Source organism: Leiobunum rupestre, chromosome 3 (genome assembly GCF_980474605.1).
Source record: "Leiobunum rupestre chromosome 3, qqLeiRupe1.1.hap1, whole genome shotgun sequence".
In the NCBI taxonomy this organism is placed as follows: domain Eukaryota; kingdom Metazoa; phylum Arthropoda; class Arachnida; order Opiliones; family Sclerosomatidae; genus Leiobunum; species Leiobunum rupestre.
In genome coordinates, this window is record NC_143386.1 from 45,905,569 (window position 1) to 45,926,996 (window position 21,428).

General features: G+C 33.2%; 7 protein-coding genes across 8 annotated transcripts; 3 read left to right on the forward strand and 4 right to left on the reverse strand.

Moving 5' to 3' along the window:
• Positions 1-1,740: 1,740 nt before the first annotated feature.
• LOC149951948 (heparan-sulfate 6-O-sulfotransferase 2-like) lies at positions 1,741-3,622 on the reverse strand. Its single transcript, XM_090168393.1, has 3 exons — positions 3,015-3,622; positions 2,514-2,862; positions 1,741-2,453 (listed from the first exon to the last, which is right to left on the reverse strand). Exons 1-3 carry the CDS (start codon positions 3,340-3,342, stop codon positions 1,784-1,786), a joined length of 1,347 nt encoding a protein of 448 aa, XP_090024519.1. The 5' UTR covers positions 3,343-3,622; the 3' UTR covers positions 1,741-1,783.
• On the forward strand, positions 3,594-5,591 carry LOC149951949 (heparan-sulfate 6-O-sulfotransferase 2-like). Of its 2 annotated transcripts, XM_090168396.1 has the most exons (3): positions 3,594-4,119; positions 4,252-4,675; positions 4,736-5,591. In XM_090168396.1, the coding sequence occupies exons 1-3, from the start codon at positions 4,086-4,088 to the stop codon at positions 5,418-5,420; spliced, it is 1,143 nt and encodes a 380-aa protein (XP_090024522.1). In that variant the 5' UTR covers positions 3,594-4,085; the 3' UTR covers positions 5,421-5,591. The 2 variants fall into 2 exon arrangements, with proteins under 2 accessions (XP_090024522.1, XP_090024521.1); XM_090168395.1 differs by having other exon boundaries at positions 3,596-4,675.
• A 7-nt stretch (positions 5,592-5,598) lies between these two features.
• On the reverse strand, positions 5,599-7,796 carry BORCS6 (BLOC-1 related complex subunit 6). Its single transcript, XM_090168397.1, has 9 exons — positions 7,343-7,796; positions 7,106-7,261; positions 6,898-7,040; positions 6,675-6,842; positions 6,381-6,612; positions 6,141-6,316; positions 5,995-6,078; positions 5,859-5,935; positions 5,599-5,788 (listed from the first exon to the last, which is right to left on the reverse strand). The coding sequence occupies exons 1-9, from the start codon at positions 7,500-7,502 to the stop codon at positions 5,731-5,733; spliced, it is 1,254 nt and encodes a 417-aa protein (XP_090024523.1). The 5' UTR covers positions 7,503-7,796; the 3' UTR covers positions 5,599-5,730.
• Positions 7,797-7,923: 127 nt separating this feature from the next.
• LOC149951951 (protein IMPACT-like) lies at positions 7,924-10,121 on the forward strand. Its single transcript, XM_090168401.1, has 8 exons — positions 7,924-8,062; positions 8,175-8,297; positions 8,362-8,477; positions 8,543-8,685; positions 8,746-8,932; positions 9,149-9,239; positions 9,535-9,672; positions 9,736-10,121. The coding sequence occupies exons 1-8, from the start codon at positions 8,027-8,029 to the stop codon at positions 9,781-9,783; spliced, it is 882 nt and encodes a 293-aa protein (XP_090024527.1). The 5' UTR covers positions 7,924-8,026; the 3' UTR covers positions 9,784-10,121.
• LOC149951952 (NAD-dependent protein deacylase sirtuin-5, mitochondrial-like) lies at positions 9,784-11,426 on the reverse strand. The gene is made up of 7 exons (XM_090168400.1): positions 11,314-11,426; positions 11,111-11,249; positions 10,841-11,044; positions 10,511-10,779; positions 10,338-10,455; positions 10,161-10,276; positions 9,784-10,037 (listed from the first exon to the last, which is right to left on the reverse strand). The coding sequence occupies exons 2-7, from the start codon at positions 11,219-11,221 to the stop codon at positions 9,971-9,973; spliced, it is 885 nt and encodes a 294-aa protein (XP_090024526.1). The 5' UTR covers positions 11,222-11,249; positions 11,314-11,426; the 3' UTR covers positions 9,784-9,970.
• Positions 11,427-11,563: 137 nt separating this feature from the next.
• Positions 11,564-17,173, forward strand: Klp98A (kinesin-like protein 98A). The gene is made up of 24 exons (XM_090168402.1): positions 11,564-11,781; positions 11,867-11,936; positions 12,039-12,275; positions 12,339-12,371; positions 12,438-12,603; positions 12,662-12,731; positions 12,806-12,946; positions 13,019-13,119; positions 13,185-13,298; positions 13,360-13,529; positions 13,603-13,653; positions 13,726-13,960; positions 14,203-14,340; positions 14,414-14,502; positions 14,560-14,642; positions 14,705-15,168; positions 15,228-15,336; positions 15,403-15,556; positions 15,871-16,034; positions 16,094-16,286; positions 16,354-16,479; positions 16,536-16,628; positions 16,684-16,767; positions 16,828-17,173. The coding sequence occupies exons 1-24, from the start codon at positions 11,735-11,737 to the stop codon at positions 16,981-16,983; spliced, it is 3,288 nt and encodes a 1,095-aa protein (XP_090024528.1). The 5' UTR covers positions 11,564-11,734; the 3' UTR covers positions 16,984-17,173.
• A 12-nt stretch (positions 17,174-17,185) lies between these two features.
• Positions 17,186-21,142, reverse strand: LOC149951954 (uncharacterized). The gene is made up of 10 exons (XM_090168403.1): positions 21,029-21,142; positions 20,262-20,958; positions 19,912-20,201; positions 19,721-19,839; positions 19,222-19,650; positions 18,923-19,153; positions 18,735-18,855; positions 18,562-18,684; positions 18,284-18,496; positions 17,186-17,609 (listed from the first exon to the last, which is right to left on the reverse strand). The coding sequence occupies exons 2-10, from the start codon at positions 20,929-20,931 to the stop codon at positions 17,310-17,312; spliced, it is 2,496 nt and encodes an 831-aa protein (XP_090024529.1). The 5' UTR covers positions 20,932-20,958; positions 21,029-21,142; the 3' UTR covers positions 17,186-17,309.
• Between the last annotated feature and the right edge of the window lie 286 nt (positions 21,143-21,428).

Sequence of the window (21,428 nt, forward strand, 5' to 3'; positions counted from 1 at the left end):
TACATTTACATTTTTTTTGCTGCGATTTCTATTATTTAGCCAAATATATATTTTTATGGCGAAATTAAATGTTAATGTTTGTAAAATAATATTTTATGAGCCTTCGAACCTTTCAACAAATATGCGATACATATATATATACTGTTTGAATTAAGTTTATGGCACAAACAAAAAGGGGAATTAAATTTCTGAAGAAAAATCACATTTGTTTTTAATAAAGGGCCACACCAGCTTTGGAAAAATCTGGGTTAAAATCAAGTAGCTCCTGATCTTCCCTACCACAGTATAGTAAATCTGACCAATCATTTCTGAGATTTTCTAGCCCTAATTCTGAAGCTCGCATAGGAAACTAGTAAAATTCAAACGCCAGTGTGACCCTTTAAGGAAATACTTTTTTCACGCCTACATTTAAAAGAAATCAAGATAACTATGATAAACCAACTATCATCCTCAGAATCTTCAAATATCTTATCAAACATTTTTTTGCTCTTTCCTAAGGGGAGGAATTAAAAACTGGTTTTTGCTAATGAACATCTATTAAATATTAAAGTACTGATAATTTTCCTCATTCTTAAAATACAACTACCCCGTAGACCCCATTGTTTATTATAACAATGGTTTGAGTGAAATGTAAATTCAGTTCTTATTCAAAACTATTTTCTTAGGACTTTATTTTTGAAATATTTTAACTTGGAAGATTTACGGATATTATTTTTTATTATTTTTTTGTTATGATTGATATATATTTTTAACGCGATTTTGAGTTCAATTTGTGTTCCAAAATATGACCAAATTCCATCTATAAAATTTATCTTAAGGCCTTAAAAATATTTAAGTTTCCCAACTATAAAGGATTCAAGCGTGTGCATAGTTCTATTTGCTATATAACGACATTTTTGTTTACACTTAAAGCATATACAATAACTTCCATTATTTTTAACAAAGAGGCTGAAAATTTTGTAAATAGCGAACTACTGAGAAAAAAATTAATTTATCAACCAGTAATGGCCTTTTTTTTTAAATTACTAACTTCTATAGAAATAAGTAGTCTACCACATGATATTATAACGAGCATACAAATAATAATATTGGAGTGAGTTACCTACAGTTTGGAAATGTAAGAGCTTATTTAAAATAACTTATTTTAAGGCAGAATATATGAATTACTGAGTTGTAAAGAAGCCACCAGCGTCTTACAAATTAAAAAGATATGACTAGTTTTGAGCTAGTGCAGCTGCCGCAATTTTTCGGTTAACCCCGTAATAATTTTGCTTTAGAAACTCACCTCTTTAATTAAATAGACTTTAATATTTAAAAGCCTGCTTTATAAAGTAACGTACAAAATGATTTAATCAAAAATGGAATGATCCGTGCCCCGTTAAGCTTAGTAATAATTTTATAGCCTTTTCTTCTATTATGGCAATATTAGACAAATTGATAGCTTAAATTGCGCATTTTTATGAGATTGAATGAGAATATCTGTTGAGCATGTAAGGGATACAGGCTTGAAACTAGAACAAAACTCAATTTCATTGAGCCACTCTACTCTAAAAATAAGTCAGGTTGATATTCAAACTTCAAACCTAACAGAATTGCACGTAAAAACACCTGCTTTTGTACCTTACAGCTGAAAAAAAATAAATTGAACTTCACCAGGTTTAATTGTAAAATTATGAGTTTTCAAATGCGAATTTAAAAAAAATTATGGCCTTTATCAGATTATATAACTAATATACTTGGTTTTAAAGTTGAACAATTTAAAAACTAGCTTAATGTTTAAATATTAAGGGAAAAGTTCTTTAGAGCCTGAACCAAACATGCTCTCAATATGGTTGGTTTTCCGTTTACCCAAATTATTAAAATCGTATGCAAAATTCGGATCTTCGCGTTTCAATTTCTCAAAACGTTCTATTAAAAGGTTTCTAGCAAATTCGTATAGTTGAATATCTAAACGGTTCAGTTGGCGTATGCTTTGCAGCTCTTCGGGAGTTATCTCGCTCAGTGCCAAGCTGCTATGAGTTTCGTTTAGCTGCGCAAATGGCTTTAAGAAATGCAGCTTAAAAGTACTCTCGAACAAATACTGAGATATTCTTTGCTTTTCGCAAAGACCAAAAAATGCCATTTTACGCAAATTCTCTTTGGCACTGGCTAGCATGATTATGTCACGTTCCTTGGCACTCATTGCGCTACCATTATAACAACCTACTAAAGTAAGGTCAGCCAACATACGGGTTTGACGATTGATGGCCAGGTTATGATTGCAAGACATGAACTCTGACAATGTTACTTTTGCCCAGTTGGGCCCTTGAAAACAAGTTGGAAGCTCTTCCGAGTTTGCATTTCTTCCTCCACACCAATGCCTAGAGGTTTTCCACGTTGCTCCTCGTTGCACATGGCGAAATTCGCTTAAGAAACGGGAAACAGGGTCACGTAGAAGTGTTATGTAAAAATACCTACAAAAAATTAATCCTTAGGAACTATTTCATCAGCAGTGTTTTTCAAACCGATATTACCTTCTTTTAGATGATGATTTTTCTTGTTGGTCCATGGCACTATCAACGCAATTTGTTAATTCGGTCCAGTCAGCATGCAAGCCACATTTCCATCCGGTGGAATAACGACTAAAGAGCCAAAAACTACCATCCGAGTCAGGTCTCATACATCGACATTTTTTTCTGCCTTTCTTGCATTTGCAAGGCTGTTCAAGATCCAGATCTCTAACTAAGTGTCGTCCAAATGCCGTTCCTCCAGTTTTTTGGATGTGTAGGAAGACCATAACATCGGAGCCTTTGATGTCAAATTCAAAATCTTCTTTGACCATGTCATCAAATGACAACTTATTACGAGTATCAGTGCTTGATCCTGCAAGATTTTGTGGAAATTGGAATACATTTCTTTTAAGTTGAATATGGTAAATACATGTGGCATTATGTAACAGAGTTGAACGAATATTGTTATACTATGACCAAGTTAGATGAATGCCATATGCTTTACCTTTAGCGAGTATAAATTACCGGAATCGGATGGGTGGGAAAGGAAAGATACGGGTTTTCCCATATTATCTGCAGAAGCGATGTGTTTTAAATTTAGTTTGCTCCAACTCTGATAGCGATCTTGGGAATATGTTAGACCATTGAATGCGCAGACACGTTCTGGGCATAAGTACCCAACGAACACAAATCCAAGTACTGTAACAATGACACATATTGCCAGAAGTGATTTGTACCAAAATCCCTTTTTTCCGCAATCCATCCCTCGACTTCGGTTGGAAAATTTTGATATATTTTTAAATTTGTGGGATGATACCCCTCGTATCCATCCGCTTTCTCTTCCGCATTTCATACATGCACTTCACTGCCAACCCCTTTTGACCTAAGTACTTCTTTCTTCTAATAATTTATTGAAGAACTTGGCTTCATTAAGAAATCTATTTCTTTAAATACGTTGCCATTTCTGCCCTCATTTTTTTACTTTCCTAACCCTGTTTCAGCAGAATTTGCAACTAACAAAATAATTGAGCTAAATTACTTTAAACGCATTTCCGTAAAAAAAAAGTATTACTTTATAATATTTCTTAAATCATCACGTCCGTGTTATAAACTTCTCGACCAGAAGAACACTTCTGAAAATGGCTTCAAAAAAATGCTATATTTTTTACAAATCAAAGAAAAAGTTCATCTTTTAACCAATAGGGGTCTCAGGAATGTTGCCAGGCGTATTATAAAAAAGGCGCATCTTCAAAGGGGCTCGGAGCAAATTCGTCCCAAATTCCACAAACTGTCAACCAGTCTTGGTGACTAGTATCCTACGATGACAACAACAATAGCTCTCTCGTTTAGTTAGGTTGTTGCTGGAAATTTGAAGCTTAAGAGCCATCAATCGCCAAATTAGGAAGCGGAATAAGTTCTATTTAAATGGAAAAATCTTCTTAGTTTACAAGGGCCTTTGACATGCATCTGCCCTTGACCCCAAATTTAAGGAATTCTAACAATTTTGATATGATTAATCGTGAAAAACAAGCTAATCAATTAAACAAGATGTGTTCCCTTCTTCAGTTTGAAAGCTATCGCGCATAATATTGCGAAATGGAGTCTATAAATACAGCACTGTTACCTTCGGGTAAAGAGAAAAAAAAATACAAAGTTGCACTTTGTAAATGTTTTAAGTTATTTTTGGTCTGTTTATTTTTAATGAGTTTGTCGGTGATTTTGTTTCTATGGTATTTTTGCTCTGTGGAAATGTGCGTTATAGGCTCGACAGCTATTAAATGGCCAAATTCAAGTTATTTTGATAAGTTTTCCATGTCTTCAGCTATGTTCAAAGGAAAAAATCAAAATGATCTTTCATTCAAGCTACAGAATTTGAACTCTTCCGATAAACTGTCAGATTTTAATGTTAAAAAGTTAGATGTTATTGTTGTCTTGCAAATTCAAAATACCGGTGCCAGTGTGTTTTTAAAGCATTTAATTGAAGACTTGGACTTGGAAAGACCATGTACGTGTAAACGTAAAAGGAGACTATGTCACTGTTATCGCCCTGGTCACAAAGGCAGCTCATGGTTGTTTAGTCGATACACTTCCGGTTGGAAATGTGGGGTGCATCCAGATTGGACTGAGCTAACAAATTGCGTTGATAGTGCATTAGATGAAGAAGAAGGCAGACCTTTAAAAAGAAGGTAAGATTTACTTATTTATTGTTCAAAAGCATTGTTTTAATTGTACATCATTGTTTTTAGATATTTCTTCATTACAGTACTTAGAGACCCAATCAAGAGGTTTTTAAGCGAGTATTGGCATTTTAAACAAAGAATTAGTAGCTGGAAATCATCCCGTCATTGGTGCGGTGGTAGAGAAATTACTAGGAAGGAATTACCCCTTTGTTTTGACGAAGAAGATATCACTAATGCTTCTCTGGAAGAATATTTATCCTGCTCTTATAATGTTGCCATAAATCGCCAAGCGAGAATGCTCGCGGATCTTACTCTTGTCAATTGCTATAATCAAACTTCAATGCCAAAAGAGGAGAGGGACTTAATTATACTCAACAGTGCCAAAACTAATTTGCATAAAATGGCTTTTTTTGGGGTGGCTGAACTTCCGAAGAAATCCTCTTATATGTTTGAATTGACATTTGGCATGAGTTTTCTTGATAAAGAACAAAAATTACATAGTGGAGGAGGTCGCAACATGGAGAGGAAGGAATTTTTAAATGGCATATCGCAAAGATTAATCGGTAAAATCACTGAAATCAATCGTTTGGATGTGGAACTCTATCATTACGCAAGGCAGCTTTTAAGCTATAGATTTGAAAAAGTGAAGAACGTTGATCCTGAATTTAGGGACAATTTTGACCTTTTAGACAAGGATAGGGTAGCTACAGCAAATTGGGCTGAAAGTGAAGATATAATAGATAATTCTTAGATGTGTAAATGTAATATTACCAAGTTAAGTCATTTTGCAATACCGGTATTACAAGTACAAAATGAACCAAAGTAATAATTCCTATTTTAAAAGTATTTTAATTGCTTTCTCAATTTTTTGGTACTTTTTTTTTTAATTAATAGAATTAGAGAAGATTAACTATTAAAATGTACATGTATTATCAAAGAAATTTACATATTGTGGAGGTTTTAATTTATGGCCACTATTTCTGTTAATTATAAAATGAAATAATTTAATTTTACAAAATTTAATTTAAAATAAAAATGGAAATTTTTAAAGCAACTGAATATCAGCTTTTATGTTCCATAACATTTTCAAAATGATCCACCAGCCTTTTTATTTCTTTGCTGTAAGAGTAAGGTTAACGATTATTAACTTGATTACATTTTCAAAATTATCTGATAATATAAAGGATACATTTCATCAGCTACTCTATACAAAGGTCGCATTGAATTAGACAATTCTTCGCATTTCGCCATTAATTGATACATTGACTACAAAATGAGGAAAAAATTTAGTAGTATCACCTTACTACTTGGAAAAAAATTTTTACCTTTATATTACTATCTACCAAATCACATGTTTTGCAAACTGATTTCTCAAACGTTTCCATACAGTCAACAGTTAATGATGAAATCTACAAATAATGCGCATTTTATACATACAAATTGACAAAAATTTGCATTAAGTTAGTCTTACACTTTGTACAGTTCCTGACAGATTTTCAAGCATATGATCAACTCCAGAAGCCACCCTCAACGCGTGCGCTTCTAAATCAGCCAATGCCCCAGCATCAACAAGTGGAACTTGAGGCTGTAATGCCTGTTTATATAGACTAGGAGTGGAAACTCGAGAACTTGGAAATGAAGGGCTATCTGTTGGTGATAATTGTTTGTTTATTGTAATTGTATTCTGCCCATTATTTTTTTTCCCCCCAACCTCTTCGAGATAATGGGCTGCTCAATCTAATTTTTTCTTGCAGGTCATCAGCCACAAATGAGAGTACATCTCCTTCTACTATTAATGTTCCAGCCAGCTCCGAAAGACCACTGGTATCACTGCCCGTTCTGCGGTGTAGTCTATGATGTTTACAATGTCCGTGACTACGGGATGCTTGAGATTCTGAAAGCAGTTCTTCAGAGCTTGGTGATGGAGAACCATCGATGCTAATCTAGAATATTAAGAGTTTAGTTTCTATTCCTTTATTTAAATTCGCAAGCCCCAGTCTTATACCTGACTACTTGCGGAAGTTTGTTGCCCCCTATCTTCCATAATTCTTGACCATGAAAAAGTATCATCTAACTCGCAACATCTCAAATTGCGCATGCCACTAGCGGATGGTGTAGTTAATAATGGAGACGTCAAATCTTCATTTTGAATTCCAGATTCTAACGTTGTGAACTAATAAAGGGATGTTAGTTTGGGTTAGGAGTTCCTTTTTTGGGTGTATTCGTACTGTGCTACTGCCATCTGAATTGCTATTAAGAATTAGGCTATTAGGTCTTCTTTTTTCTGTCATTCTGCTATTTTCTGTGCTATTAGGCAAAGTTTCTTCATGTTTAGCTGTGGCATGTATTTCGTCTTGCAACGATGGTTCACCTGTGATAAATGATAAATATAATGTATTTTTTAAGTAAGAAAATTTTATCAATAGAAGTTATTACCAGCACTCGCCATAGCTAATGACTCTTGCTCATATGATATTTCTGTGTACGAACTTGTCATTATATCAGGTACATAATCTTCATTTTCTTCATGATCTAATCGTTCTTTTTTCAAACCATCTTTGGTATCAGTTGTGGTGGTGCTCGTTGGGCCACCTTCATTATTAAAGTTTAAAAGATTTATTTATTTCTCGATAAATTTTTAACATAATTCAAATGAAAATCAAAATTGATTACATTTTTCAAGAATGGGTAACGATGTTGCACCTGACATACTTTCTGTATTTTCAGAGTTGTAGTTTCTTAAATTTCTAGATGGTCTTTCATCGAATTTTAAGTTATCCAGGGAAGGATCACAAATAGATGTTATCTTTTCACCACCACTGGCTGTATCCATGTTATTTTAAACGAGTTTATAGTTTTGGTGACATTGATCTCTTTCTACTTGTCATTTCTCACAAACAAGGTTTTCTCACCATTATTTTACCTTATCTAATATTTATTTTTTTTATAACTAAATATTTGATTACAAAGTAAAATTCTATAGTTAAATTTAACACTAAAATTTAAACTCTTAATGGAAGATAGGAGTGCGAAACGCTTTTAACTGAATTACTGAATGCGGCGTGAAATTTTGGTTATATAGACCAGTTTAATTTGCCATTTTATTAGGAGTGCCATTTCCTCTAAAAAGCACTATTGAAAGCATACAAATTTTTAATGGCTGCCCCCTTATTTTTATAAATGAACACCCCTATAGATGGAGCTTTTTAAGAAGAATAAGAGATAATTCGTTTAATTCATAATTATAACTATTTCAATGACATTTTTTATGTTTCTGATTATTGGTTGTTGTAAATAACAACATCGCGAATTAATTAAGCGAAGATTTACCAATGAAACAATCAGAACTTTCATAATATGTCAAATACTTCTGCAGAAATACAAGCCCTACAGGTGTTACTTATAACAATTATTATAATTTTACATATTGTTTATCGCTTTTATCCAATATCAGCTTTTATTTATAAAAAATATGTTGCGTATTTTTTTTTTATAATTAATGTAGGCGGATGAAATTGAAGCCCTGGCTGCAATTTATGGGCCTGACTGGAAGATTGAAAATGAAAATGGCAATATATTTAGCATTATTATTATGGGTGAAGATCGGGAAAGAGTCATAAAACTTCAAGTAAATTAATGTAAGGCTAAAATGTCAAACCTTTCAATGCTTAATTTTATAATATTACTAACAGGTAACATTCAGTCCGGGTTATCCTTTAATAGAACCTCCATATTATGAAATCAGTGCTCCTTGGCTTAAACGGGAAGAAAAAGTGTCATTGTGTAATTCATTGGAAGTAATATATAGGTAAAGTTTGTGAAATTAATTAACAGGTTAAATTGGTTTTTTAATAAAATATTTCTTTCATAAAGTGAACATCTTGGAGAAAGTGTGATATTTTTATGGATAGGACGAATAAAAGAATTTATTGAGACTTACATGAATGTCAAAAATGAAACTGAACCTCAAAGCTCAAACTTAATTAGTGAAATTAGCACTGATATGGATACTTTAAGTAATTAAATTCTTATACTATTGAAATAATTGTATTTGGTTTAATTTGCCTTTATTTTAGGCATTGAGGACAACTTATCAAATGATTTAATACCGATTTATCATGGAGAACCAGTTAGAGATAGGAAAAGTACATTTCAAGCTCACCTAGCTCTAGTAATTTCTGTTGAACAGGTTAAGGAAATTATGAAAAGGCTGTCAGATAACCGAAAAATTGCTTCGGCTACTCATAATATTTCAGCTTATAGGTAAAATTTACTAAAATATGAAAATCATTTTTTCAACCAATTCTGGGCGCCCAACACATAATGATGTAAGATGAATAATTCAAAGTCGGTTTTTTCTATGAATTTCATTCTAAATGAATATTCAAATAACCTGCAAAAATTATCTAAATTTTTTATTTTTGGCCCTGGATCATTATTTAGTGTGCAGCATTGTATAATAAAAATATTATTGTTTAGAATATATGTTGAATCCAGGAAAACATTTGTGCAAGATTGTGATGATGATGGAGAAACTCACGCTGGGTCCCGTCTTTTACATCTTTTACAAGTAAATATATTTACCTTAATTTTGGGTAGATATTCCACTCGCCTAAAAATGGATGTAAATTAAAAAGCCTTATCCATCACCACCGTTTTATCAGTGCATGGGTTGTGGAGCTATGCTTTCCCAATAAAGAAACACAGAAAATGGGATTGCATAGGCACCTTTACCTGTTGAAGAAATTTGGATTATCTGAGACAAAAAAATTGTAGGACACGCAGTTTAGATGTTTTAGTGCCATATAAAAAGCGGTTTATCTACCCAAAACTATTTTGTTTGAAAGACTAATAAATTTTCTTAGATTTTAGATGTCAAAAATGTTCTAGTTGTTGTTTCACGGTGGTATGGGGGCATACAACTTGGGCCAGATAGATTTAAACACATAAATAATGTGGCTAGAGATATTTTAAAACAACACAGTCTACTGCCTGAACCATCAGTAAGTGGTTAAAAACTAACAGTTCATGAATATGGCTGGAAAATAAAATTTTCTTGCATCTAGAAAGAAGAATCTATAGGAGGTAAAAGCAGGAAGAAAAAGGGAAAGTGATTCAAATATTTAACTTTTAATTCTCAAGTGCTATACAGCCTGTGATGGATAAACTAAATGTACAAAAAAAAGTAAAAAAAAATATTTTATAGTAACTTATACAATTTATGCCAAAAAATATTAACATCAAACAAAATGTATATTTTAAACTCTGAGAAATATTACCAGAAACTACTAACAAAAATAATTATGCATAGTTTGAAAGTGACAATGCTTTTGGTAAGGTACTACCACACCGACCTTCAAAGTAAAATCTGTAAATGAAAAAAATGGCCTATATTGTACTTAAAGACAAATATTGAATTGAATATTATATAAAAGAATTTATATTTTTCATATATTTTGATGGAAAATTTACAAACTATGACAGGCCTTACCCAAAATGATCTGTTCCCGCAGTATTCTCTAAATTAAATTCTGCAACAGGGACTCCTCTGTTGGCAACCTCTGGTGCAAACATTGCAGCGGGATAAACCACTGATGATGTTCCAATCTTGAAAATAATTAATAGTTTAAAAACACCATTTTTACCCTTTCTACGAAATTGTTCTTACCACTAAACACAAATCACAATCTTCTAGTTCTTTTTGCGCTGCATTCAATACATCAGGATCCAATGACTCTCCAAACCATACTACGTGTGGTCGTAATAATCCCGTGCATTTTTTGCACCTGTGAAATAATTACTTTAGATTAAATGTACGCTTCCCAGCCTTAAATTGTAAACCTGGGAAGCTCTGATTCTGGAATGCGGGCATCTGGCACATCAGGATCAGGTTCACCCTTTCCAGCTAAAGCGGGACAAATAGGACTGTCTGTATTCTCTGCAATATCCCCACATTTTACACATCGGGTTTTAAACAAAGTTCCATGGAGTTCCAATAGGTTTTTCGTTCCCGCTGCCCTATGTAGCTCGTCAATGTTTTGAGTTATTACAGCTAATCTCCGACCTTCTTGAGCGAGCTGTTGTTCTACCTCAGCTAACACCATGTGAGCCTGTTTTTCATAGTAAATTATTATTAAGATAACTCTTAATCTTATACTATTTTGCATTTACAGGATTTGGCCTTTTGCTCAGAACGAGATCTCTTCGGTAGTTGTAAAATTCCCAAACCAAAGATGGATTTGACAGGAATGCTTGAGGTGTGGCAAGATTCTGGGCTTGGTATCGTCTCCACAAACCACCTTCTCCTCTAAATGTAGGAACACCACTTTCAGCACTGATACCGGCACCAGTCAAAGCAACAATGTGTTTAGCTTTCTATAATATTTTAAGTTTATAAGAGAATGGGGGCAGATGTATAAAAAGTATCTTAAATGAATATACTTGGAAAGACTCTTTGAAAAGAGCAAAGTCAGAACTTGGCCTTTTAGCTGTTTTTGTACCAGGCAACAATGCCATCTTATTTAATGAACCTCTCAAGGCATGAAGAGCCATTTAGAACTTAAATGCACTGAAGTAAATTCTGTAAGAAATTGTATTTTCGAGTATCAAATGTATGGTATAATATTCAAAACCTGCAAAATTACCAAGTTTTCAAATAAACCTTGAGAAATCTATCAAAAAAACAATAATCATTGATAACCTTCGATCTTTGATTAGATGAAGTTGACAGATTTTTATTAAATGACTTAGTAGGATGTTTTACCAGGATAGTACTACTAAAATAAACGCTACTAACATTTTCTTATACTACAGACTGTACCGCACGCATGGGGCCTTCCCCTGCATGCTCATTAAAGCGAAGATTTAAGTGAGGCGTGGCTTCTTCTAATTTTAGTGTTTTACTCCTACTTCTTATGGACAACAAACACAGCTGGCTGCTGTCTAAATGGCTTCCCGAAGAATGAGCTTTAAAATGTTTAATATGAGAAATATGTAATTTTGACTTTGTTGTAAATTTTTAGTTTGATCTTTATTTTAATTAAGTTATAAAGTTTATTTAAAGTAATGGCTTCAGTAAAAGTGGCTGTGAGGGCTCGCCCTTTGAGTCAAAGGTATGGCCCTTGGTCAATTTTTACATAATTATACTTCTAGATCAATTAGAAATCATTATGTTTCAACGTATTTCGTTTTTCACAGAGAAATTGATATGCAAAGTAAGATAATTGTGCAAATGCAAGAGAACAAAACAAGCATTCTTAATGCTAAAGTAAGAAACTTAATTTGGGTCATGTGTGGGTTTATGGAATTAACACCCGTAACCATATATAGACAAATTTGAGTATTAATATTTAAAAATAACTTTGCGTAGCTTCCAAGCAATATAACTGACCTGAGTGATATTGGTCGTGAGAGAGTGAAAGAGTTTACCTATGATTATTCGTATTGGTCTTGTGATGCGAGTGATCCTTATTTCACTTCGCAAGAACAAGTGTTTGAAGATTTGGGTAGAGAAGTGGTTGACAATGCTTTTGAAGGGTACAATTCGTGCATTTTTGCTTATGGACAGACTGGGTCAGGAAAAACCTACACCATGATGGGAACTCCAGTAAGTGTGATCGAAATAACAATAATTGATGAGTATATTTGAAAAGAGTACATTTTCTTATAGGAATCTGAAGGGCTTATACCTCGAATTTGCCAAGTAAATCAGAAATTATTATAAATTTTATCATTTTAAGAAATTCAATTTTTTCATATTTTAAAATAGGCGTTATTTAAACGGATGAAATCTCTGCAAAATAGTGGAACAACATTTCGAACTGAAGTCAGCTATTTGGAAATTTATAATGAAAGAGTGAAAGATTTGTTAACCGTTGGCAGTCAACCTAATTTAAAAGTTCGAGAACACCCAAAATTAGGACCTTATGTTCAGGGTATAAGTTTTTGAAATCAATGTCTTACTTCCTTTACTTAGCATAAATGTCTTTTTAGACTTGTCTCATCATTATGTAATGGATTATGGTGATGTAAGGGACTTTATGACCAGGGGAAATGTTTTAAGGTGCGAATTGGATTATATAATTCCTCCAATATTTTCTAAATATTTTACTTAATTTTGATATACTTGAAATCCAGAACCACGGCCACTACAGCCATGAATGATGCCAGTAGTCGATCCCACGCAATATTCAGACTTACTTTTACCCAGGCTAAGCTGGAAGGTGATATGCCAAGTGAAACTGTCAGTAAAATCAATTTGGTGGATTTAGCAGGGAGGTAATATGAATATTCTATGACTTAGCCTATTTTCTTGAGATAATGTAACATTTCAGTTATTTTTCTTTTAAGTGAGAGAGCGGATGCCACTGGTGCAACGGGTATTAGGTTAAAAGAAGGTGGTCATATAAATAAATCATTGGTGACTCTTGGAAATGTCATATCCGCTCTAGGTTCGATATACTTTAATATTATTTTAGTACAAGGTAATTATATTAAAAATGATTCAAACATTTAGCCGATTTGACATGCAATCCTAAAAGGACAGTATTCATTCCGTATCGTGACTCAGTTCTGACATGGCTACTTAAAGACAGTCTGGGTGGTAATTCCAAAACCGTTATGATAGCAAGTAAGGGATTTTTCAATTTAGTGTTATCAGTAAGAATAATGTATCTCCTACCCCTTTTCAGCAATATCACCCGCTGAATGCAATTATGGAGAATCCTTAAGTACGTTGAGATATGCCAGTCGGGCTAAGAATATTATTAACCGACCCACAATCAACGAGGATTCCAACGTTAAACTTATTCGTGAACTCCGTGCTGAAATTGCTTACCTCAAATCCCTTTTGGATAACAGCGTACATATATTTTAATAAATTCTAAGAGTACTTTTACAATAGAGTGTATAATTTAAGTTTAAAATTAATTTAGGTCAATTCCTCTCCTAAAGTCATTGAAAAACTACAAATTAATGAAGCTCGAGTAAGTTTTGTACAAGATTTTCTATACAAAATTTATATGGAATACAATTTTAACTATTTGTATCATTAAAAGGTTAAAGTTCTGACTGAAGAATGGGCGGAAAAATGGAAAGATATCCAAAAAATTCTTGAAGAACAAAGAACTTTAAATTTGAGAAAAGCCAGTTCGGGTGTCGTGTTAGATTCGGCTCAACCACATTTAATTGGCTTAGATGGTGATGTTTTGAGCACAGGAATAACTCTTTATCACTTGAAAGAGGGCTGTACCGCTATAGGGACGTCTGAAGCCCAAACTAAACAAGACATAGGTACTACTAACACGTTTATATACTTTTATATTATAATTTTATTTCATTTTAAAGAAATAAAATTAATAAAAAAAAGATATATAAAATGTTGCTCTTATGTCATGGAGTTTTATTATGATAATCTTGGCACATGTGTTAGAAAATACTAAATTCCTTGTGACTCTGAGGCTGCTAATATTAAGAGTGCTACATTAAATCAAGAAGATCACTCTACTTTATAGAATTATAATTTTTTTTTTAAGAATTGAACGGAGATGGAATAGAAGCTGAACACTGCCTTATTGAACTTAAAGATGGAATTTCTAAATTAATTCCTCTTGGTCAAGCTCAGTGTGTCCTAAATACAATTCCAATTTATTCACCAACAAGGCTATCTCAAGGTAATTTTTATATTTTATACTTTGTTCTTCATGATAATATTATTTTTATAATTTCCATTTTATTTTCATTAAGGCTGTGTTATTCTACTTGGAGCAACAAATATGTTTCGATTCAATGATCCTGCTGAAGTTGAAAGGCTCAGGCGTAATAGAGATTTTGTGGTATGTTATTGATAAATGAATATTATTCAACCATAATTTTTATCTGTCATTTCATAGCCATCACCTTTCCGTTCGAAACTCTCTCTCCTTAGTCGCTCTGTCTCTGCAATGTCTTTGGACATAAGCCATCATTCATCTGGGTACATGCTCAACTTGCAAAATTGAGGAATTTTGGAACTATAAATTTATAATTTTTTTCCAGCCAAGCTTGGAAAGAGTACCCCGATTCTTCTGGTCGTAAACATAGTTTCAATACCTTAAAACGAGAGGCATTATTGAGAAAAGGCAAATCTCAGGAAGAACTTTGTTATATTCAAGATCGTAAAAAGCATTTAATGATGTTGAGGGAAGAAATCTCACGAATGCAAGCCTTAGAGAATGCGCTATGCACTGACGAAAATGATGAAATAAATGCAAGACAACCTGGAGTTGGTTCGGAACCGGAATATTTGGAGTCCACGATAGTATTAAGCTCAGAGTCCACTTATAAAGATGATTTAAAAGAAGAAACAGATATTGTCAAAAATCAAGAGGATGAAAATAAATCAGTAAAATTAACTAAATTAGAAGAAAAAGAGGAAGATGTGATATCTAGGTGCAATTCTTGGCTCGATCGTACTGCGTCTAACCCTGGACCACTACCCGAAGAATTTGAAGTTAAAAAAAGTAATTCTTTGGAGTTAACCTTTTTCATTTTCATAAGTTAATACAAAGCTGTTATGAAGGGAATTTGAAATATGTACCCGATATAAATCATCGGCGCTCTGCTGCTGACTCTGACTTCAATGAAGATGATCGGAGAAAGAGTTTCTCCACAGCTAGCTTTTTTGGAAGGTAGATCTTATATTTTTCCAGTCAATTCTGGATGTATGGTTCTCATTAATTTTATTTTGAACTTAGTGATTACCGTGATAATATTTTACCTTGTTGCGAGGAAGATAACCATGTTTGGACTGCTAAAACTGTTAAAAATTTGGAGTCCCAGATTTTACAAAATATGAAAAACTTGTCTATGTCTCCCAATAGCGATGATGCTATAGAAAAACGCTTAAAGGTACAGAAATTATTAAAAACAGTTCGGCTGTCCCATGGCAAAACCTTTTAACCAACACGAACAAAATTTTGAGATATTTGACTTTTTCGAAACCTAAGTTGTAAGATTTTAACGTGGTTTTTAATGCAAAAATTATAAAATCAAAAACCATTTTTTAAGTCATAAATAGTAAAATATTTATGACTTTTACAGTACTTTTGTACATGCCTTAGTAATACTGATGAGTTAAAATCTAATTTTTAAAGTTGGTTACAAGGTTTTGCCATGGGGCAGCCGAGTTATAGTAGGGGTTACACCTCATGTATCCATTTTAGGATATGAAAGATCTGGAGAGGAAATTTATGGAAATTGAGGCAGAGATAGAGTTGAGAAGAATTCATTTGGAGCAAAGTGAAGGTGGTACATTATCTCCAGCATCATCATTGATTGGAACTGATCCCAATGCAGTTTTTCACGAGGAAGAGGAACACAGGAAAAGGTAATGGTTGCAATTTTTTTAGTAATTATAATTAAATATAGATTTAATTTTTTTTATAGGTTAAGGTTTTTGGTTGAACTGGAAGTTCAAAGGAGAATCCAAGAGGAACTTAGTTGCAGATCTGTTGATGTAATCCCTAACAATAGTGCCTTATCAACTTGTCAACGCTCCCGATCCTTCTCCCAACCTCAATTTAATGACTGGAAATCTCAGGAAAATATATTAAAACAAAAATCTATGACTTCTTTGAATGTATGTCAAAAGTGCTCAGTTTTACCCTAAAATTTTGCCTACTATATATTTTACATGTATTTATCAGACCCAATCTCGAACTAAAAGCTTAGATTTAGATGAGAAATTGATGGGCTGTGGTTGTTGCATCGTCATTCCTTCCTATATGATCAGAGGAAGCGGAGCGGCTAAGCATTATGAATATGAAATCAAAGTATGTTTTTTCTTTAATTTTGATGTTAGCCTATTTTATCTGTGGTTTATTTTCAGATACAAACTGTAGATGAGCAATGGACTATCTTCAGGCGTTATAAAAGATTCAGAGAATTACATCATCATATGAAACAGAAATTTGGCAAAGATGTAAGACTTTTCTTAACTACTTATTGAATATGGAAATTAATTTTTTTAAATTTAGGTTATATTGCCCTATTTCCCCCCAAAAAAGTTTTTTGGAAGCTGCTCTGAGAAAGTGGTTAAGGAACGAAGGAAATATTTGGAAGTATGAATTTGTTAATCCCTCTTTTAAAATAAAATTTTAAATTAAATGGTTTTTTGGCAGATTTACTTGCAAGAATTAGTAATAATACTTGGCATGCAAAGTCCCAAATCAAACTACAATGTTATGTTGGGTGGTTTGAAAAAGCAGGAGCTTTGTCATTTTTCACCATTCTTCCAAAAAGGCTGCTTTGAAGTTACCAAACACGGTACAGGGTGAAAAGGTGCCAACTGCCAATTCTTTAAAAGATATTTTGTTTCATTTATATGTAAAGATAATTTTGTAATATATTTTACCCTAGTGTTAATTTTAGTGTCTATATATATATTAACTTAGTCCAGAAAAGCATTTATATATTTGATATTATTGACAGTTGAAATTTTTAATAAATTTTTTTAGGATGAAATAACTGCGTCACACTTAGTATCAAAAATATTGTTAAAATGTGCAAAAAGAGTTATCAATTTAATTTAAATCTCATCAGTATAATATAAAAAATTCCATTTTCCAACAAGAAACATAAAAAAGGAGGTTTTTTAACAATTTTAAGTAATTTCCCGATCGTGAATACTGAATTGTACAGCCTGGACTAGAGAAATAATTTGATTATCAGCCAACGAATCGTGGGACTGATTTGTATGACTTGATTGAGATTCAGTTTGACTGTGCAAGGCTGTTGTTCCGCTGCTGGAGGAAGAATTATTTTCCTCTGGTTTATGACTGGCAGTGTGAACGTTCAACAGTTGTTCATTGACTGTTTGGAAATTGCAAAGTTTACACGTAAACATCAGTCCATCTTTTTCCCGGGGATGTTTTTTCCTCAAATGAGACCTGTAAGTTGTGGACTACAAAGATGGTTTTAGAGACTGAACTTGGTTTCTAAACTATAGCAACAAAATGAGAGCCAGAAAAATATCTTCCAAAATTAGCATCAACATGATAGAAATTAATGTTAATTTTTTGTCTGCATTCATTCTGCGAAACTATTTTATCATTAACATGGAAAAATCAAGGGCATGTTCAAGAACTGTCCGATTCATACAAAAATACTTTTCAGTTGTGCAAATTAACTAGCAAGATGAGCAGGTATTTACCTTGTAGATTTTGAATTAATTTTTGATGTTTCGACATTAAATATCATTTTACGTCAATTGGAATGAATGGTACCACAATCAGAAGTATATACTTATTTTCAGATTTTGGTTGTTAAAAGCAGCCAAAATATTTTCTGTACAATTTTAAACTTAGTTAAATATTATTTTGTTTATAGCTAGGTTATCCCATTCTTCAATAATATTTAAAATTGACCATAAAACAGTGAACGTTTCTATCTAGATTAAAATTGTTTTTTTTTATGCCAACCTAACCTTAAGTGAAAGGTACGTAAATTTTAAAGTCAATGTTAAATGGCTGAAGACAAAAATTAAGTGACTAAACAATTTAAAAGATTAATTTGAACCATGAGCGAATTTTTTGTACCTCTTCTTTTGTTGCTTGGAATATAATTATCTGTATATACCTGTATACAGGTGTAAGGGCAATATAAACACTTGTATTTGTATTCGCCCGAATGTGTCATATTATGTCGTCGCAGAGTATTATGATCCGCTGTTCTAAACGTACACAAGTCGCAAGCAAATGGTTTTTCTCCACTATGTTGTCTCATATGCATTTTAAGCGTTGTTGGACGGTTTGCAGAGTAGCCACAAACTTGGCACAGATATGGTCTAACCTAATGCACAAATAGAATTTTAATTCCGTAAATACACAAATCCAAAAATAAACGATTAGCCTCACTTTATAATGAACGGTTTCCAGGTGAATTGTCAGCAAATATTCACGAGCAAATTGACTATTGCAAATACCACAATTAACTGGTTTTCGTTTTGGTTTGGTTGACGGTATGTCCATACACTTTTTCTGCAAGTTTTTAGTTATAATTTTGCCTTTGCTGGATTAAATTTTCTTACCTTATGACCCCAGAGAAGTTTATAAGTTTTGAAATTCATGTTGCATTTAGGGCAAACATAGGGCCTTTTAGTACTGTGCGTTCTTTTATGTAGATTTTCAAGTTTGCTTAAGCTGTATGTCCTGTTTAAAAAAAGATTTAATGAAAATACAAGTTAGTGTTCACCTGTAGCGGGGTATTATGATCAACCTGAATGAACACTGATCGCAGGCGTGGAGCTCTAAATCAATGAAATGTCTTCTCCAAACATGGCCAGACATGGAATTCCAAGTCAAACATTCGAAATTGCACTCGGGACACGCAAATGAGGCGTTGGAACTGCTATTAGTCGTACTTATCTTCCCATTAGTATGGCATTTACGATGATACTCCAGATTCTCGATGGAACGGAATCGAACATTACAGCCTTTAAATTCACATCTGTAAGTGCACATTGTTTTTTCTTATAACTAAAATAGAAATTAAAATTGCCAAGCGTGATAGCTTACATATAGCACCCTTGTTGGGCATTTTGACGGTCACGAGAGCTTTTTTTAAGAGGAGTCATTGGACGTTTTCGTTTTACGGAAATAGGTTGGGTTGGTTGTTTCACCAGAGACCCATTTTTGGGAGCAATGGGTGGTAAAGGGCTGTTATTTACTGCTTTAGCGGCTATTGTTGGGAGTTTCTTATTATTTGGTCTTCGTTGATTGGGAGGAATTGCGTCAATTGTGTTTAAAGGAAGATTCACTGGGGGCTGGGTAGTTGGTTTGTGTAATATGCTTTGAGATTTTGATGCAGGAATAGATACTTGAGTGGTTGCGATTGTATGACATTGGAGGGAGTGTTTCTCCAGATCATCCATCACACAGAACGCCTTGGGGCACTTATTACACAATAAATTCGCAGTTGGTTGACTAACATTTGGGTTACCTGGACTGGAAGATAAAATAAAATTGTTTAGAGACATTTACTATATACTCGTAGACCATTCTTTTATTAAATTACTTGGGATGATTAGACTGAATATTCTGATTAGATTCTTTACTCATAAAATTTGTATTGCAATTTGTCACGGTATTCCAGGGTGGTAAAGGCGTACTTTGACTAATAACCGGCATTGAAGTCTGAAAATTATTAATAATTAATACACCGTACTAAAGCCTTTTAACAAATAATGAGTGTTAGTTTGATTTTACTTGTTTAAGGCTTATCATGAATTCCTTGTCATGAATAGTTTTAAGATGAGACACCATTTCATCTCGACTGAAGGTGACATAAATGGAAGAACAAAATTTACACTTGTAAGTTACAAGTTCATCAACCATTTGAGCAAAAATGGCATCGGGTAAGTCTTCGAGACTAGAACTTTGACTGGTAAAAGGACTGGATTGAAGATTATCAACTTGGGATATCATTTCAGGCACTGACGGAAGACCCGATTGAGCAATCAAGCTGATATTCTCCCAATGTCCACTTTCAGGCACATCTAAAATTTGTAAGTTGCATTTAGTGCTAAAATTTACATTGAAAAAAAAATTGGAATCACCTCTGTCACAACCAGAGTTTCCTAAGACATTTAGGCATTCTAAACCACTTAAATCTGTAGTAGAGTTGATTAAATTATCGGGAAACTGTAGATCATTAGCGTTGTTAATATTGTTTTCGTGTAAAAGGTTACCCGGAGACAAATGTGTAAGATTGTTCATTGTGGGCATGGTATTATTCTCATGTTCTTGCAGCGTGATATTACGATTTAAAATAATTTGATTTATCACAGGCCTATTAACATTTTGTACCAATGATGAAGGCATAGATTGATCATTATTTATCGCGAGTGGAAAATTGGTTTTGGGCATTGTTAGGCCATTTTTAGGGTTTAGAATTGAAGAGTTTGTTAATGGGTAGTCAACGAAATTATCACTGTTACCATTGATTTCCATTCCGGAACTTAGCAAGCCTAACAAATCTAAATTAGAGTTAGGGAATGAATTAATAGAATTATTTTTTGCAACAATTGAATTGCAAAAATTAGGGTCCATCCACATATCAGAGTTTGAAGGATCTGAAGCATTGTTTAAGTAGATCATTTCAGTACGATCGTAATTATTTCCCATGTTAGAGAACAAATTTAAAGCCTGATTATTCACGGGGATCATATTGGTTGTCGAAACCATATTGTTGGTTATTGAATTTTGTTGTACATTAAGGGTATTCATGATTTTATGTGGTGTGTTTGCATTTATCTGGAAAGAAAACAAAGACAGATGTAAATATTTCAAAATTATCAAGGATTTACGCGAAGTTATTTTTTACCGAATAATCATAGCTTTAACCTAGAATTGAAACAACGGTGGCGGAGTTTACATAGCGTTTTGCGTTTACACATAATTACATGATTGTTTTACAAGTACGGTTTTATTCCTTTAGGTATAATTTGGTCGTGCCTAAATAATATAGTTTCCCTAATTCCATATTGCACTTAAGCGTCAAATTGGAACAAAAAAAAGGACCACCGTGGACTTTTTAATTTAATCCTTGGAGATATAAAGCTTTATTTTTTTTATGCAAGTTTTATCGAGGTTGTTTCGAACTTTCGATAAGAGCGTTTTTTAATGAACCGATGGTGCCAACTAGTAGCCTTAGACACCAACACGAAGAATCAAAACCAATGTCCAAGCAAGACTAATAATTTATTAGTGTAAAACGGAAAAAA

What these genes read in the sequence shown, in the direction of transcription:
- LOC149951948 (XM_090168393.1), bottom strand. Translation starts at nt 3,342, where the DNA reads ATGAAATGCGGAAGAGAAAGCGGATGGATACGAGGGGTATCATCCCAC. An exon ending in TTCCCACCCATCCGATTCCG is followed by an intron (nt 2,863 to 3,014) that starts GTAATTTATACT and finishes AAAATCTTGCAG; the next exon opens with GATCAAGCACTGATACTCGT. An exon ending in AAATCATCATCTAAAAGAAG is followed by an intron (nt 2,454 to 2,513) that starts GTAATATCGGTT and finishes AATTTTTTGTAG; the next exon opens with GTATTTTTACATAACACTTC.
- LOC149951949 (XM_090168395.1), top strand. Translation starts at nt 4,086, where the DNA reads ATGGAGTCTATAAATACAGCACTGTTACCTTCGGGTAAAGAGAAAAAA. An exon ending in GGCAGACCTTTAAAAAGAAG is followed by an intron (nt 4,676 to 4,735) that starts GTAAGATTTACT and finishes CATTGTTTTTAG; the next exon opens with ATATTTCTTCATTACAGTAC.
- LOC149951954 (XM_090168403.1), bottom strand. Translation starts at nt 20,931, where the DNA reads ATGAATACCCTTAATGTACAACAAAATTCAATAACCAACAATATGGTT. An exon ending in AAACTCTGGTTGTGACAGAG is followed by an intron (nt 20,202 to 20,261) that starts GTGATTCCAATT and finishes TACAAATTTTAG; the next exon opens with ATGTGCCTGAAAGTGGACAT. An exon ending in TGCGATCAGTGTTCATTCAG is followed by an intron (nt 18,856 to 18,922) that starts GTTGATCATAAT and finishes TTTTTTAAACAG; the next exon opens with GACATACAGCTTAAGCAAAC.
- BORCS6 (XM_090168397.1), bottom strand. Translation starts at nt 7,502, where the DNA reads ATGGATACAGCCAGTGGTGGTGAAAAGATAACATCTATTTGTGATCCT. An exon ending in ATTAGCTATGGCGAGTGCTG is followed by an intron (nt 7,041 to 7,105) that starts GTAATAACTTCT and finishes CATTTATCACAG; the next exon opens with GTGAACCATCGTTGCAAGAC. An exon ending in TGTCAGGAACTGTACAAAGT is followed by an intron (nt 6,079 to 6,140) that starts GTAAGACTAACT and finishes CATTATTTGTAG; the next exon opens with ATTTCATCATTAACTGTTGA.
- Klp98A (XM_090168402.1), top strand. Translation starts at nt 11,735, where the DNA reads ATGGCTTCAGTAAAAGTGGCTGTGAGGGCTCGCCCTTTGAGTCAAAG. An exon ending in ACACCATGATGGGAACTCCA is followed by an intron (nt 12,276 to 12,338) that starts GTAAGTGTGATC and finishes ATTTTCTTATAG; the next exon opens with GAATCTGAAGGGCTTATACC. An exon ending in ACAGCTAGCTTTTTTGGAAG is followed by an intron (nt 15,337 to 15,402) that starts GTAGATCTTATA and finishes TTTTGAACTTAG; the next exon opens with TGATTACCGTGATAATATTT.
- LOC149951952 (XM_090168400.1), bottom strand. Translation starts at nt 11,221, where the DNA reads ATGGCTCTTCATGCCTTGAGAGGTTCATTAAATAAGATGGCATTGTTG. An exon ending in TGAGCAAAAGGCCAAATCCT is followed by an intron (nt 10,780 to 10,840) that starts GTAAATGCAAAA and finishes TATGAAAAACAG; the next exon opens with GCTCACATGGTGTTAGCTGA. An exon ending in CCAGAATCAGAGCTTCCCAG is followed by an intron (nt 10,456 to 10,510) that starts GTTTACAATTTA and finishes ATTATTTCACAG; the next exon opens with GTGCAAAAAATGCACGGGAT.
- LOC149951951 (XM_090168401.1), top strand. Translation starts at nt 8,027, where the DNA reads ATGTCAAATACTTCTGCAGAAATACAAGCCCTACAG. An exon ending in AAAGAGTCATAAAACTTCAA is followed by an intron (nt 8,298 to 8,361) that starts GTAAATTAATGT and finishes TATTACTAACAG; the next exon opens with GTAACATTCAGTCCGGGTTA. An exon ending in CATAATATTTCAGCTTATAG is followed by an intron (nt 8,933 to 9,148) that starts GTAAAATTTACT and finishes ATTATTGTTTAG; the next exon opens with AATATATGTTGAATCCAGGA.